Below are 17,243 nucleotides of genomic sequence, written 5' to 3' on the forward strand. Positions count from 1 at the left end.
CCACGGAGCACCGTTACATATCACGCCACAAAAGCCACGGCCCTTGCAGAGCAATTGGAACAACTACTTCAGGTCTCAGAGCAAGTGACGTCACCGATTGAAACGCTATTAGCGCACACCACCGCTAACTAGCTAGCCATTTCATTTCGGTTATAGGTACACAACATTAAAAAGTCATTTTGATATTGTTTTAAATTATTTTACTCTATTTATCCTAATAGAAAGTCTGAATGGTGAACATTTTAATAAAATGGTTGACTGAAAGGCTTTCAAGACTGCACTCAATCCTTAAAATGTTCCTTAAGGTAGCAATTATTAGTGTACCAAGTTTGATACTTTTATCATAAAGTGCACGATTATTTCACCTATCCACTGGACTACAAGGGAAGACTTCTGCCAGACTCTAACTTCTTTCTCTTTTCATGCAGTCAAAAAACATTTGATGGCATTAGAAGAGATGTGACCGCTTTGTTTTGGCCTATTTTCCCATCGCAAACACAAAATCAAGGAAGTCTGCCAGGAACCTCTGACCCAGATAAACAGATTGAAATAGGGAGCATGCTCAGTTGAGACATCGCTGGTCGAAGGCTTTATTGCGCCCTCGGTTTGACTTCAGAGAACCGCCATAGAAAACAAAACAGAGGCAGAACAGAACAGATCTCTATCGGATCGATCACTGTTACTTGTGTTTAAAAAACAACAACATTTTACTCACATATTATCCTAAAGATTGCAGTAAAGTTATATTTGAGCTCTTCATAATTCTTCCAATGTTTGAGCTACAAACGCGGGACAACCCCCAGCACCACTTTCTCACCTAATCAGCATATTGCTCCCATGCAACAGTAGATAGTATCTAATAAATGGATAGTGCCGAGTAAGGGACTCTCGTGTATTGAACAAGAAAAACCCCTCTGCAATAGAGTAGGATTTGGCATCCAATAGCGTACATAAAGAAAGCTTATGCGATCACAGGTTTAGTGAAATACTGTACTGTATAATTAAATATTTTGTGCATCCTACAAATCTGCCATGAACAATTTAATGTAATACAATTTGATTTGGGGACAAAGTGCCCAAGAATAGAATAAGACACCTGATTTGCGCAAAACATCTTGCACCACCTTGTACATCTGACAATGCATATTTCATTGAGTGAGTCTTCCTAAAAATATATTGAGATTTTGTGGAAGGAAATGTTTCTGCGGCCATTTAAATAAATTGATACATTTTACTTCTTAAAGTTTAGATTAAATATCATTGACCTGTCACCGAGCCGCGTGAAATGTCTTTGTGTTGTGATCTATTGCATTACGCTGCTGCTACTCTCTGTTTATCATATATGCATAGTCACTTTACCAGTGACAGATAGCCCGGCTACCCGGGCTATCTGCATTGTGTCCCACCACCCGCCAACCCCTCTTTTACGCTACTGCTACGCTCTGTTCATCATATATGCATAGTCACTTTAACCATGTCTACGTGTACATACTACCTCAATCAGCCTGACTAACCGGTGTCTGTATGTAGCCTCGCTACTGTTATAGCCTCGCTACTGTATGTAGCCTGTCTTTTTACTGTTGTTTTATTTCTTTACCTACCTATTGTATACCTAATACATTTTTTGCACTATTGGTTAGATCCTGTAAGTAAGCATTTCACTGTAAGGTGACCTGTTGTATTCAGCGCACATGACAAATAAACTTTGATTTGATTACAACAATTATTTATTTTTAAAAGTAGCCTATTTACAATAATTCTCACTAGCATAGTTTTAATGGCCCCTTGGAATGTATGTGCATCAAATTCCACTCAACTATTCGCGACATTGACTGTATGTTTGTTTATTCCATGTGTAACTCTGTGTTGTTGTTTGTGTCACACTGCTTTGCTTTATCTTGGCCAGGTCCCAGTTGTAAATGAGAACTTGTTCTCAACTAGCCTACCTGGTTAAATAAAGGTGAAATAAATAAACAAATAAAATCAGAATTGCTTTGGGTGCAGACATGAGTTATTTCCTCAAAACTTGCTGGATCTAAGCAGGTCTCGCACATTTATTGTCGAGCTCTGCTCAGTTTAATATTACCCCCCTCCCCGGGAAATTCCTAATAAGGACAAGGAAGTGGAAACCCACCGGAACTGATCCTTGTGAATGCAAGACCTTATATGGCATGTCGTGGCTGGGGTTTCCGGCAATGGCGGTGCGCTGCATAGATAGGACGTGTGCATTTACTCCGAAAACCACGGCAAAGCAGCAGCAACCTTCGTGTATTTCTAGATTTAAATTATTTTTGTTATAATATGCACCGTGTGAAATCTATGAATATTGCAGAATATGTTGATAAACAGTCTCCAGCTCTCCCCATTTACTCCGACAAGCCTTCGGTGTCCTCAACTGCTCTGTCTAAATATGGTCTTCCTCCTGTCCTTATTTGGACATCTACGTCACGGCAAGAGGCTTTATAAAGTGGTGGGAATCCTCAGCCTAGTGAAACAGCCCTCGGAGTTTAACAGAGCTCATGTCAGTACAGAGCAGGAAGCACCGTAGTACGTTAGCGAAATTATTCGTACCAAACACGTGAACTAAAAGCGAAAAAGTTCATCAAAAGGGAAAACACAACAACTACACATTTCTTTATTACAAATCGGGATAACTAGAAGAAAAAAAAACGTTTTAATTCCTACCGTTATGGGAATGAATGAACCACAAGATCGTTATTGAAGACTGGGAAGTTTTGCGAAATTGAATGCAGCAAAGTCTTGCAGATCTTACAGCATTGGATTCCTCAGACCATCCTCCTCAACAAGAGCAGCAGCAGCATATTCAGCTGGCTGGTAATCTCCTCTCACCTGAGACAAAAAGCTGCAGCGTCAGCTGCGTCTCCACCTCCTCTGTTTCTCCATACAGTCAGAGTACCGGTAGCACAGCACCATGGCTGCAGCCAAGACAGAGATGCTCCCCTCAGCCCTGCAGATCTCAGACCCACTGGGCTTCTCCTACTCTCCCATGGACAGCTACCCCAAGCTGGAGGAGATGATGTTGCTCCACTCAACAGGGACCCCCTTCCTGACTGCCTCTGCACCAGTCGGTGTAGGCTTTGGTACCGGGGAGCCAGGAGACTCATACAACCATCTGACTGGAGGTAAGGGCTGCTCCAACTCCTAACTCTTTATGGTTTTATACATCATACACACTCAGAAATATTACATGGCAATGCGCATAATCAATTAGGTTGCATTTCAGTTCTGACATAGCCTGCAGTCTATGCAAAAAACTATTATAGTGCTTAAAGCTATACTGGTATTTATTTTTTTGATGATTTAAATGATCTTGTAGTGTGTCAGCATTTGCTCCTAGTAACGTGATGTGGGGTATATTTTGTATGAGCCAGCAAGATTGTCCTGTGCTCACCCTCCCCAACAGCAGGGGGGGGGGGGGGGGTCTGCCATCTGTAGAAAATGTTATGTTTAACGCTCGCTGTTTGTTCTTTCAGATACATTGCATGATATCTCTATCGGCTGTGAGAAGTCTCTCATGGAGCAGACCTACTCAACCCCTCGCCTGCCTTCCGTCTCCTACACAGGGAGGTTCACCCTGGAGCCTGCAACCAGTTGCAGCAACAGCCTGTGGCCAGAGCCATTATATAGCCTGGTCAGTGGGCTAATGGGCATGTCCCAACCACCCACCTCAGCTGCCCCATGCTCCTCTGCTGCTCCGGTCAGCTCCTCCTCCCACACCGTGAGCTGGCCCATCCAAATCGGCGACACCAGCACCACCTACTGCAGCGTCAGCCCTGACCTCTTCCCTGACTCCAACCAGTCCTTTCCCAGCCCCTCAAACAGCTCAGTCCAGTACCCACCACCCGCCTACCCCAGCAGCAAGACATGCTCCCCCAACATGTCTCTGCCCATGATACCAGACTATCTATTTCCTCAGCAGCAGGGTGAGATCAGCTTGCTGCCCCCTGACCAGAAGCCTTTCCAGTGTCAGAGCATCCAGCAGCAGCTCTCCCTCACGCCCCTCTCCACCATCAAGGCTTTCGCCACACAGACTGGTTCTCAGGACCTGAAGGGCTCCTACCAGTCTCAGCTGGTGAAGCCTGGTTCTCAGGACCTGAAGGGCTCCTACCAGTCTCAGCTGGTGAAGCCCAGCCGCATGCGCAAGTACCCCAACCGCCAGTGCAAGACTCCGCCTCACGAGCGGCCCTACGCCTGCCCCGTGGAAACATGCGTCCGCCGATTCTCCCGTTCAGACGAGCTGACACGCCACATCCGCATCCACACAGGCCAGAAGCCCTTCCAGTGCCGCATTTGCATGCGCAACTTCAGCCGCAGTGACCACCTGACCACGCACATCCGCACGCACACGGGCGAGAAGCCCTTCCCCTGCGACATCTGCGGCCGCAAGTTTGCCCGCAGCGATGAACGAAAACGGCACACCAAGATCCACTTGAGGCAGAAGGACAAGAAGGTGGAGAAGGCAGGGTCCGCCCCCATGGCCATCCCTTCCCCAGTCTCAGGGTACTCCTCCCCCTCCACATCATACCCCTCTCCCAGCTCCTCATACCCCTCCCCAGTGCCGTCCACATACCCCTCCCCAGTGCCGTCCTCATACCCCTCCCCAGTGCCGTCCTCATACCCCTCCCCAGTGCCGTCCTCATACCCCTCCCCAGTGCCGTCCTCATACCCCTCCCCAGTGCCGTCCTCATACCCCTCCCCAGTGCCCTCCTGCTACTCCTCCCCGGTGCACAGCTCCTATGGCTCCCCATCAGTCAACACCATGTACTCCTCAGCCTCCAGTACATTTCAAACGCACGTATCCACCTCGTACGGTTCCCCCACAAACATTTACAGCTCCCCTGTGGGCACTCCTCAGTCAGACCTGCAGTCCACCCTCTCTCCAAAGAACATTGACATCTACTAAGACTTTCATATCTTTACTTATCATGTATTTCTGTTTGAAAAGAACAAGCAAACATCATTGTTACCTTTTCGAAGGCACTTTTTCTCCCCCTGTGTTCGTACAGCACTTAAAGATCATGAAACCTGACCGATCGCGACAGAGAATGGAAAGGGAACGGTTTCTCTCTTCAACTCAACCCCAGTACTTCAACGAGTCTTCTGATATGTAGAGAGCAAAGGATATTAGGATTTTGGTGGGACACTTTGATACTGATGGCCTGAAATTCAAAAAGACTGATATGCAGACCGCACCGTGTATCTGTGTCCTTTTTGACTTTGTAGATGATTGTTCTTTACATGGTATCATGGGAACTTGTTGGCACCATGTTTCTCTGAATACGTTTTCTCGTATGTAGTAACAATGGTGAAACCACGTTTTATTGGAGAAGTACTCGAGCATGTTTACTGTAAGACACATTTGTTTCTATTGCTTTGTATATTACCCATTGGTACTCTCTTCCCTGTTCCTTTTTCAACATGGATTCATGAAAAAAATAATTTTTAATTACATTTTTTTTGTGCCTTTTTGTGAAGCTCAGCAAACTAAACTCTGTGATTTGGATGCGTTGCATCTGAAGTAGCCTTAGAATGTGAAGTGTATTCTTCACGGATTGTAAGGGATGATTTGGAGGGAACCGAGGTCATAAGTGAAAAAATATATATTTTTATAATTGAAAGCGTAAATATGTACATATTCAGCAGTCAAAATGTTGTTACCTACTGAGTAGGCATGGGATTTTTGCATGTTATTTACATGCAGTTCATTATTTTGTGGTTATTTGTAATTGTAAAACCAAGTGACTGTTTTTGGTTTCTAAAGACATTGACTGCGCTTAACTGCCAAGGATATTGGTGTACATGATATCCTTAAAGAAAAGGGATATTAATAAAGTATCAATATATTATGATAAAATTGAGTTTATATTCAAATGTTCTATATCAATATTTGCCTAATTTTAGCAGAGATATACACTCAAATGAAACCTCCAAAAGCACACATTAATAGTATTTGTTGAAAAGAAAATAATGTAATTTAAACTGAGCAAAAGCACATTAGTCCAGAATATGGCATATTATGTCCAATACCACTAGATAATTTATAGAGCAGAAGCATGGTAGTGGTGGCCCTCTTCTCCTCCCTCGCTATCTGAGAGGAGTCCGACTGAGTGTTGTCGTGATGTGTGCTTCCCTGACGCTGGCTCTATCCCAAATGGCACCATATTCCCCAGGGCCCTGGTCAAAAGTAAGTAGTGTGATATACACAGTGCACAAAACATTAAGAACACCGGCTCTTTCCATGATAGACTGACCAGGTCAACCCAGGTGAAAGCTATGATCCCTTATTGATGTCACTTGTTAAATCCCCTTCAATGGGGTGTAGATGAAGGGGAGGAGACGGGTTAAAGAAGGATTTTTAAGCCTTGAGACCATTGAGACATGGATTGTGTCTGTGTGCCATTCAGAGGCTGAATGGGGAAAGACAAAAGATTTCCGTGCCTTTGAACAGAGTATGGTAGTAGGTGCCAGGTTCAACGCTGCTGGGAACTGCAACACTGCTTAGTTGAACCACCCAAAGGCCATCCAGACAACTTGACACAACTGTGGGAAGCATTGGAATCAACATGGGCCAGAATCCCTGGGGAACACTTTCAACACCTGACAAATTGAGGCTGTTCCGAGGTAAAAAGTTGGGGGTGTTCAACTCAATATTAGGAACGTGTTCCTAATGTTTTGTACAGTCAGTGTTTAAGGAAAAGGGTGCAATTAGGGGGACATCCGGTGTTGTAACAGGACAACAGTTTTAGGTCTCTTCCAAGCTTCTGTCAACTCTCACACACACTGTCAGCTCATAGATCCCATGTGGGATGTTGTTAGCCAATTACAGTGCCTTCACAATGTCTTCATACACCTTGACTTATTCCACATACAGCCTGAATTTAGATTTTTTTGTCACTGGCTTACACACGATACCCATAATGTCAAAGTGGAGTTATGTTTTTTTAGCAATGTTTACAAATGAATCAAATATGAAAAGCTGCAATGTCTTGAGTCATTAAGTATTCAACACCTTTGTTATGGAAAGCCTAAATAAGTTTAACAAGTCACAAGTTGCATGAACGAACTCTGTGTGAAACAATAGTGTTTAACGTGATTTTTGAACGTCTACCTCATCTCTGCACACCACACGTACAATTATCTGTAAGGTTCCTCGGTTGAGATTTTCACAAAAGAAGGGCACCTATTGGTATATTACATTATTTAACCAAGTCAGTTAAGAACACATTCTTATTTTACAATGACGGCCTACCGGGGAACAGTGGGTTAACTGCTTTGTTCAGGGGCAGAACGACAGATTTTTACCTTGTCAGCTCAGAGATTCAATCCAGCAACCTTTCGGTTACTGGACCAACACTCTAACCACTAGGCTACCTGCCACCCCAGGTTTAAAAAAAGAATACAAAATCAGACATTGAATATCTCTTTGATTATGGTGAAGTTATTAATTACACTTTGGATGGTGTATCAATACACCCAGTCACTACAAAGATGCAGGCGTCCTTCCTAACTCAGTTGCCAGAGAGGAAGGAAACCGCTCAGGGATTTCACCATGAAGCCAATGGTGACTTTAAAACAGTTACAGAGTTCAATGGCTGTGATAGGAGAAAACTGAGGATGGATCAACAACATGGTAGTTACTACACAATACAAATGACAGAGTGAAAAGAAGGAAGCCTGTACAGAATAAAAATATTTAAAAACATGCATCCTGTTTGCAACAAGGAACTAAAGTAATACTGCAAAACATGTGGCAAATAAACTTTTTGTCCTGAATACAAAGTGTTATGTTTGGGGCAAATCCAACACAACAAATTACTGAGTACCCCTCTTCATATTTTCAAGCATGGTGGTGGCTGCATCATGTTATAGGTATGCTTGTCAAAGGCAAAGAGTCTTTGACAAGAAATGGAATGGATCTAAGCACAGGCAAAAGCCTTATGGAAAGCGTTGTTCAGTCTGCTTTCCAGCAGACACCCTTGTTCAGTCTGCTTTCCAACAGATACGGTGAGACAAATTCACCTTTCAGCAGGACAATAATCTAAAACACAAGGCCAAATATACACTGGAGTTGCTTACCAGGATGACGGTGAATGTTCCTGAGTGGCCTAGTTTCAATTTTGACTTAAATCGGTTTGAAAATCTATAGGTAAGACTTGCAAATAGCTGTCTTGCAATGATCAACAACCAAGTTGAAAGAGCTTGAAGAATTTTAAAAAGAGACTTACCCAGAAAGCCTCACTGCTTTAATCACTGCCTGAGGTTATTCTAACATGTGTTGACTCAGCGGTGCGAATACTTATGCAAAAGAGATATTTATATATTTCATTTTCAATAAATTTGCTAAACTGTATTAAAACGTGTTCACTTGATCATTATATAGGTATTGTGTGTAGATGGGTGACGAACAAATCAATTTTCTCCATTTTGAATTCGGGCTGTAACACAACAACAAAATGTGGAATAAGTCAAGGGGTCTGAATAGCTTCTGAAGACACTGTATAAGTGTTGCTAGTGTTCTATTAAGGATGCCTTCAATAACGCTTTGTTACTGTCGAATCCCTTCACCATTAAGGATTGTAGACAAACCTTTTGTCACCAAGGTTTTAAAGGAGCAATGGTGTAATCGAGAAAAACACATTTACGTCACAAAATAATGTAGCAGAACTGCTTATTCAAACGAACCCTAAAGCTTATAGGAGCTGACGGTAGAAATAACTTGCAATGTTTATTACAAGCTTGATACATTTTCAGTTATCACAGAGTAGAAAGAATAGACGCGATAGAATTACACAAGGATAGGTGACGTAGAGGACCAAATAAACCTGGACATTTCTTTTGATACCTTCCAAATGATCTAATATTACCCCCACAGTGCAGTGAAATATCTCTCTCAAACCAAATGTCAGATAAAACAGTGGATAACAACAGGCTATAACCAAGGCAACAAAATGTAAATGAGGTGTATTACTTCCAAGTTCATAAACTAACAGTAGCGTGAAGTTATAACGACCATGTGCTTTTGAAATAGATCCAAAAATACATTTCTGGTGTTTTCTTTCAGTCCTGCTTTCTATATCAGCACTATGGCCTCATTACAGGAGAAACTCTCCACTGGGCTCTACCCTGATTCCTCTCCATCAAGCCACTGTAGTGATGGGAACATATGGCATGGAGACTTGAATATGTTAATGTTAGATTCAACCTTTTTTTTTTATGTAGTCTATGTCAGAAACCATCCTATAATGTGACCAGACTAGGTAATGGATATCACAATGGTCTCGATAAGTTTCCAATCCATGAAATAATCTGCTTGGAATTTTACAACTGGAAAAGATGGAGGGTTTTACAGTAATTGATGATTTCATACTTTTCACTTGCTTATTGAATGAATGATTGTAGTAGATTTAGATCCCAGGAGCTAGAACACAGAGGGTCATTGTGGACATGGGACCATAGCCCTCTGTTGTAATAGGACGTGACATCGCATGGTGGGAAATATCTGCAATGATAAAACCACAAGGCTTGTCAAATCTTCCCAATAGCCACGGAGACTTGATCGAATGACTAACATCCGTGACAAATTGGTTTGGACAAGATTTTGTTTATGAGACAGTTTGTGTAAATAGGTCTGATATAAAGATCTGTCTTGGCAGATTTGTGAATTTCGTCACCACCACACACCCACTTGCAAATTCACAATTTTATATTTTATTCTATTAGCTTTCCCTTATTTTCAGGAATCAGTATTAGTTCATGTCGGAGAAAAAAAAGTGTTTATATTAAAGAGAAGAAGGGATACTCAAACTGTTCCACACCTCAAACCTCACTAGGCTTTTGCCATATATCCCGTCTGCAGTATTTGTCTGGATTCTAGAGCCGTTACATAAATGATTAAGAGGGTGAGGAGCCATGGAGGTCTTTCCACCCTCCTTTTGGCAGAGGAACAAGTGGGCCTCAAGGGCCTCTCAACCACAGACTCTCTGGTCCGACACTGACCTGCAGCCCCATTCAACTCACAACCAGACGCGGGGAGTATGCAGTGTGTGCCCTAACTCAAGGCATGGCACAGGCTTTGTCATGCTGGGAATTGCACAACCTATTAGAAACTCAGTTTTACAAGATTGTACTTTCAAATCAAAGCAAATCGTATTTGTCACGTACGCCGAATACAACAGGTGTGTAGATCTTACCGTGAAATGCTTACTTACAAGCCTTTAACCAACAATGCAGTTGAAGAAATAGAGTCAAAGAATATGTTTGCTAAATAAACTAAAGTAGAAAATTAAATAAAAAGTAGCGCAATAAGTTTACATAACAATAATGAGGCTATATACAGGGGGTACCGAGTCAATGTGCGGGGGTACAGGTTAGTAATGAGGCTATATACAGTAGGTACCGGTACCGAGTCAATGTGCGGGGGTACAGGTTAGTAATGAGGCTATATACAGGGGGTACCGAGTCAATGTGCAGGGGTACAGGTTAGTAATGAGGCTATATACAGGGGGTACCGAGTCAATGTGCGGGGGTACAGGTTAGTAATGAGGCTATATACAGGGGGTACCGAGTCAATGTGCGGGGGTACAGGTTAGTAATGAGGCTATATACAGGGGGTACCGAGTCAATGTGCGGGGGTACAGGTTAGTAATGAGGCTATATACAGGGGGTACCGAGTCAATGTGCGGGGGTACAGGTTAGTAATGAGGCTATATACAGGGGGTACCGAGTCAATGTGCGGGGGTACAGGTTAGTAATGAGGCTATATACAGGGGGTACCGAGTCAATGTGCGGGGGTACAGGTTAGTAATGAGGCTATATACAGGGGGTACCGAGTCAATGTGCGGGGGTACAGGTTCGTAATGAGGCTATATACAGTAGGTACCGGTACCGAGTCAATGTGCGGGGGTACAGGTTAGTAATGAGGCTATATACAGTAGGTACCGGTACCGAGTCAATGTGTTAAGTTCACCTGCATTAAAGTCCCCGGCCAATAGGAGCGCCGCTTCTGGATCAGCATATTCTTGTTTGCTTATGGTTTTATACAGCTCGTTGAGTGCGGTCTTAGTGCCAGCATTGGTTTGTGGCAGATAATAGATAAACGAATAATATAGACTGGAACTCTCTTGGTAGATAGTGTGGTCTACAGCTTATCATGAGGCCAGCCTCCCGGAGTCTTACTGTTGACATTGAGACTGGTGTTTTGCGGGTACTATTTAATGAAGCTGCCAGTTGAGGACTTGTGAGGCGTTTGTTTCTCAAACTAGACACTTTAATGTACTTGTCCTCTTGCTCAGTTGTGCACCGGGGCCTCCCACTCCTCTTTCTATTCTGGTTAGAGACAGTTTGCTCTGTTCTGTGAAGGGAGTAGTACACAGCATTGTACGAGATCTTCAGTTTTTTGGCAATTTCTTGCATGGAATAGCATTAATTTCTCAGAACAAGAATAGACTGACAAGTTTCATAATTAAATCTTTGTTTCTGGCCATTTTGAGCCTGTAATCGAGCCCACAAATGTTGATGCTCCAGATACTCAACTAGTCTAAAGAAGGTCAGTTTTATTGCTTCTTTAATCAGGACAATAGTTTTCAGCTGTGCTAACATAATTGCAAAAGGGTTTTTTAATGATTAATTAGCCTTTTAAAATGATAAACTTGGATTAGCTAACACAACGTGCCATTGGAACACAGGAGTGATGGTTGCTGATAATGGGCCTCTGTACGCCTATGTAGATATTCCATACAAAATCAGTCGTTTCCAGCTACAATAGTCATTTACAACATTAACAATGACTACACTGTATTTATGATCAATGTGCTGTTATTTTAATGGACAAAACTGTGCTTTTCTTTCAAAATCAAGGAAATGTCGAAGTGTCCCCAAACCTTTGAACGGTAGTGTAGTTGCTCTGTCCTCCTGATGCACAGAAAACCCAGCCAGCTCTATATTAACCATTTTGACGTTCAGCCATGACTCGGTGTAAGATTAGATAATACAGTTTGTAATGTCCCGTTTGTAGGATAGTCTTGGTTGTAGATAATCCAGTTTATTCTCCAATCATTGCGCGTTGGCCAATAGAACGGATGGTAGTGGCGATTTACTCACTCACCTACGAATCCTCACAAGGCACTCCGACCTCCGCCCCTCGTATCTCTCTATTTTCTTCACGTAAATGACAGGGATTTGGGCCTGGTCTCGGGGAAGCAGTATATCCTTCGCATCGGACTCATTAAAGAAGAAATCCTCATCCAGTTCGAGTTGAGTAATTTCTGTTCTGATGTCCAGAAGATCTTTTCGGTCATAAGAGACAGAAACTTTATGTACAAAACAAGTTACAAACAAATGCGGAAAAAAAAAAAAAAATAGCACAGTTGGTTAGGAGCCCGTAAAATGGCAGCCATCCCCTCCGGCGCCGGAGTGTGCGTGTTAACACTTAATGTTGTGCTCCTAAATATCAAACCTAGAACCCCTCTGTTTGTAGCAGTGGCTGTAGTTATCCAGATGCAGAGTACTCCTTTTACATGGATGGTTTAGTGAGGTCCTCGGATCGGCCCCGCTGAGGTCGGTCACGGCCCTGGCGGAGCGCAGAGAAGACGATCAAACTTGACTATCTAGAGGAAGTAAAAGTCAGAAAAAGACTAAACAGAAATCTAAGTCTTAGAATGGGGTAGTCTCTCTCCCTATGAACAACAGGTATCCCTGAACAACAGGTATCCCTGAACAACAGGTATCCCTGAGCAACAGGTATCCCTGAACAACAGGTATCCCTGAACAACAGGTATCCCTGAACAACAGGTATCCCTGAGCAACAGGTATCCCTGAACAATAGGTATCCCTGAACAACAAGTATCCCTGAGCAACAGGTATCCCTGAACAACAGGTATCCCTGAACAACAGGTATCCCTGAACAACAGGTATCCCTGAACAACAGGTATCCCTGAGCAACAGGTATCCCTGAACAACAGGTATCCCTCCAATCCCTGTCCATGTCTCTGGTGCATGCGGCAACAGGCCCAAAAGCAGGTCTATAGGGATGATATCAACGTTGGTGTCAGACACACAGAAAATAAAAACAATTGGGAAAACATTTTTGGACTGGACTCAATGGTGCTCCTTGATGTTGTAGAGCAGAATATGGGGTCTTATATACCTTAGGGTTGGTAGAGCATCCCCTCTGTCTGGCACCCAACAACTATCAAAGAGCTTGTTTGCTAAGATCGCTTTTCACACTCGACTAAATATTGTATTGTACGGTTTAGCAGCGTTGCAGGCGGTGGTGAACTTTCAAACACCATCACTGTGAGTCTTACAGTATGTTACATATTTTCCCTCATCTTTAAAAGATGGGAGGCTATTCTCTTGGGTCAGAAATATGGAATACATAGAGTATACTGTAAACTCTCTTTCATACGTTTCTGCTGTGTTATAGTGTAGTATAACCTTTAATAGACACAGCTATTAATTGACCTTTATTTTCTCTTATGCTTCTCTTCTCTGGGAATGTATACCGTGGGAGTTGAATATCATTCATTATTTGGGGTAATGAGTTCCGGCAAGTTTAATCAAGTTTAGTAAGCAACACATAGGTCATGCCTGATTAACAGTAGCATTCTCATAGAACTGGCACTCTAGGATAATTTATCAGGCACAACACTTACATGCCTAACGTCTCTTTCTGTATTATCTCAAATGATCCCTGTTACAAATATGAACCTCAGTAACTACAGTATATGATGGTCTGAATCACAGTAATGCTTCAGTTATAGAACTGTCCTAACTGTGATTTGCAATATAATTACTTGAGAATAATTGCATATTACACCGTGAGCCAATGTAAGCACTGTGTTCTGAAGAGTGTGGATCCTGCTGCTTTGAAATTAAGGCCTGTTCACATTTTTGTATAAGACTCTGCCAATTATGACATCGTGCATCACCAATTTGCAAGCTAAAAATCAGTGTGAGTGAGTATGGCTCTCTTTATGAATCTTTCGAAATATGTCACACAGGAGAAAAGCACAGATTTTCACACCGAATATTGGCAGTTATAACAAAAGCTATAAAAATGCATTTGACAGCAATTAAAGCTATGTTGTGGGAACGAGGAGTGGGTGGGCTGCAATGTACTGAACAAGTGCAAATGTCTGGCCTTCTCCCACTATCCATCTCACCTACAGCTGTCCCCATCTTGGTGAAATTTGACCAGGCTAATTTTAGACCCCAAAAAATGACAAAGTCTGCAAAGTTGGTTTCGCGCATAGTGATGTCACAAAGAAACGGTTACAGAATCATTGGACAGATGGGAACGTCCTCTCTCAAGAATATAAAAAGTGACCCATCTCAGCTGTCCCTACAACAGATATTGAAATATGGGTGAGGGACTGGGTATACAGTATGCTGCCCGGCATCTGAGATGATTCCCATAACTCTTCATAGTTAATGGTATTTTCTGCACAGTGGCACTTGTTTTGTCCCCCAAGGCTGATCCCTGATGAAGAACCCCTAATTTTCCCATAATGAGGTTGTGTAATAGGAGCATAGAGTGTTGACACCGTCTGTAGCGAAGATGAAGGTAAAGCATTGTCTTCTCTTTAACGCTTTTACAGGGCTGTCCCCCCCTGACGACCATATTTCTCTCTGAAAGCTGCGTTTCCATGTCAACCAACCTAAGCTCCTATGGAACAGAAGTGTGGGGGTGTGCAGGTTCTCTCTGGTCCCTGGAAAGCTTTGTATAATTTTGATATTCATGATGTCCATGAAGAACTCTTTTAGTCTCTCCATTAAATCTTTTGATGAGACTCTGGAGTGTGGAGGCCTAACCACTGTGTGTCAAACGTGTTACCCCTCTCTCCCTCCCACTGGCCACTTTCCTTCCTGTAATATTACTGAAGCCTCTGATAGTTACACTGAAGAACAGAAGAGTGGTATACCCATAATCAACACTCTTAGTAAAAAAAAAGTGACTATCTAGAACCTAAAAAGAGTTCTTCAGCTGTCCCAGGTAGAACCCTATTGGATTATAGAGGTGCAGGGTGCTGCCTTAATCGACGTCCATGACATCAACACCAGGTGGGCAGTTGTCCTTAACTGCCATGCTCAAAGGCAGAACAGCAGATTTTTCCTCACCTTACCGGCTCGGGGATTTCAACCAGCAACCTATCAGTTACTGTCCCAACGTTCTTAACTGCTAGGCCACCTGCATTACATGTGTGCTCCGTGCTCACCAGGTCCACATTAAGTGTAATTTACGCAGTCGATTTCTCCCCACCTTGGAACCTTATAATTCTCCATTATACATTATCACCCAATCATCACCATTGCTGTTATTTTTTGTAGAAACTAGATTTAGCATGAACGTTCAGATGATATCACTGTTTCTTCCCCCCTGCCCAGTTTCCTTGTTACAGTATAAGTCCCTGCTTATATCAAACATTATTCTAATTAATGCTTTTGTTGTTGTTTCAATTTATGTACATATGTATGTAGAGGCCCTCAATCAAAGGTGTTGCAAATTGTATATCCCCTGTCCCTGAGTTGCTAGTCTCTTCTCTGTAGGTTAGTGAGAGAGTGCTTGTAAATGTATTTTAATGGTTCAGTATGTGTCTCTCTCCTGTCTCTGTTACTCTGTTAAACAGCAGCTGGGTGATATATAATCCCTGACATTCTGACCATGTTCAGCACCACCACTCTAACTCTCTCTCCACTCCACACACCATTATGCCATAAATCAAATATGGACTTCCCCAGTTTCTCATAGATCAGTGAGAGCAGTACCAAAATCTGCCCTGGTTTAGGCATGCTCCAAAGGCCTTCTCCAAGACACACAGTATTGGTATGCCAGATAGTTCTTAGAATGCCCCCTCTACTCAAGTTGTCATCCGGAACTGACTACTAGAGAGCTTTTTGCAATCTCCCATTTTAATCAAAGACTTTTCAATTGCATCATTTGTTTAGGGATCACAATGGAAATCAGTCTGTGACATTTTTGTTGTTGTAATATCCCTGTCATGTTTTTTAAAATGTATACTGTGTTTTTTTTGTTTTTTTAAACTGGCAAACAACATCTATCGATCAGAAACCACTAGGATTGACTCATGGCAATATTGGCTAATTCCACACATAAATGATTCACACTCTTATTTGTGTTGCTGGGAATCCGAATCCTAAACGTTTCTCTTTTTTACTGGAAGGCTCATTTCACAATATGGAAAGTGATAGTAACCCCAAATCATTTATACTTTTTCTTTAGAAGCAGTAATACAGAAGGTCAGTAAATAGAATTAGTTATTAACAAGTTATTTGAGAAAAGGCATTCAAAGGACGATATGGTGTAAGCTGTTTAAACCTACAAAGTCAAAGTCTAATAAACCCCAGTGGAACACAGGCCTGTACACTCTCTTCCCTCATTAGACTTTAACCTGATTGTTTCTCTTGACCTTTACATTATCAAGTCTACTGTGCACATGAGGCACGAACTTGCTAAACCTCTTCTCCTTCCAAGTGTATGCTCCCTCTGCCACTTGCCCCACCCCCTGGCTCTCTGTCTCCCCAGCCCTGTCTGTGGCCTGGCTGTGCCCTCCCTGTCTCCAGGCCTGTGGAATGGGGAGTGGCTTTGGATCAGGTCAGTCCCTGCCTGCCTGCCACTGCAGCCCGCCTCCCAGCAGTCCTCAGGAGCCAATAGGCATAGGTAATGTCACCGGCTGTTCCAGCCAGCCAGGAAACCTTTCTGCCCATACAAGGCTCTTCCTGTCCCAGTGTCGGACATCCTGATGGCTATGTATGGTGCTTCCTGAGCTCCTTTGGCTGCCTGCCCTGGCAAACGGGTGCAGGCCTTATCCCCTTCTCTTTTTGTGACTGGAGAGAAAAACTTTGTATTGTAGATAGATGATAGCTGCCGTGTAAGGGAATGACTGTTGGTAATTATTATCCAACTCAACAAATAGGGGGAATGGGAGTTGGCTATGTCGTAGGAACTGGGATGACAGGGTTTTCAGGTTTTAGCCTATGGGGGGAGGAGTTTGTGTGTAAAGAGTGAGAGGGGATCTTGTAACATGATTTGTGAATGCCAGGATGTAGAACAAAGACTAGGGTTTGTCTCACAGGCTATCCCAGGATATGGAGAGAGATTGAGAGTTACTGTATGTATGTATGTATGTATTTAAAATAAAAACTTTCATTTAACCAGGCAAGTCAGTTAATTAAGAACAAATTCTTATTTTCAATGATGGCCT

At 42.8% G+C, this 17,243-nt stretch overlaps 1 protein-coding gene across 1 annotated transcript; it reads left to right on the forward strand.

Annotated features, from left to right (window-relative positions):
* The first annotated feature begins 2,479 nt into the window (after positions 1-2,479).
* On the forward strand, positions 2,480-5,880 carry LOC109873057 (early growth response protein 1). Its single transcript, XM_020464573.2, has 2 exons — positions 2,480-3,143; positions 3,495-5,880. The coding sequence occupies exons 1-2, from the start codon at positions 2,933-2,935 to the stop codon at positions 4,922-4,924; spliced, it is 1,641 nt and encodes a 546-aa protein (XP_020320162.2). The 5' UTR covers positions 2,480-2,932; the 3' UTR covers positions 4,925-5,880.
* Positions 5,881-17,243: the final 11,363 nt, after the last annotated feature.

The sequence above is a fragment of the Oncorhynchus kisutch genome, linkage group LG28 (assembly GCF_002021735.2).
Source record: "Oncorhynchus kisutch isolate 150728-3 linkage group LG28, Okis_V2, whole genome shotgun sequence".
In the NCBI taxonomy this organism is placed as follows: Eukaryota; Metazoa; Chordata; class Actinopteri; order Salmoniformes; family Salmonidae; genus Oncorhynchus; species Oncorhynchus kisutch.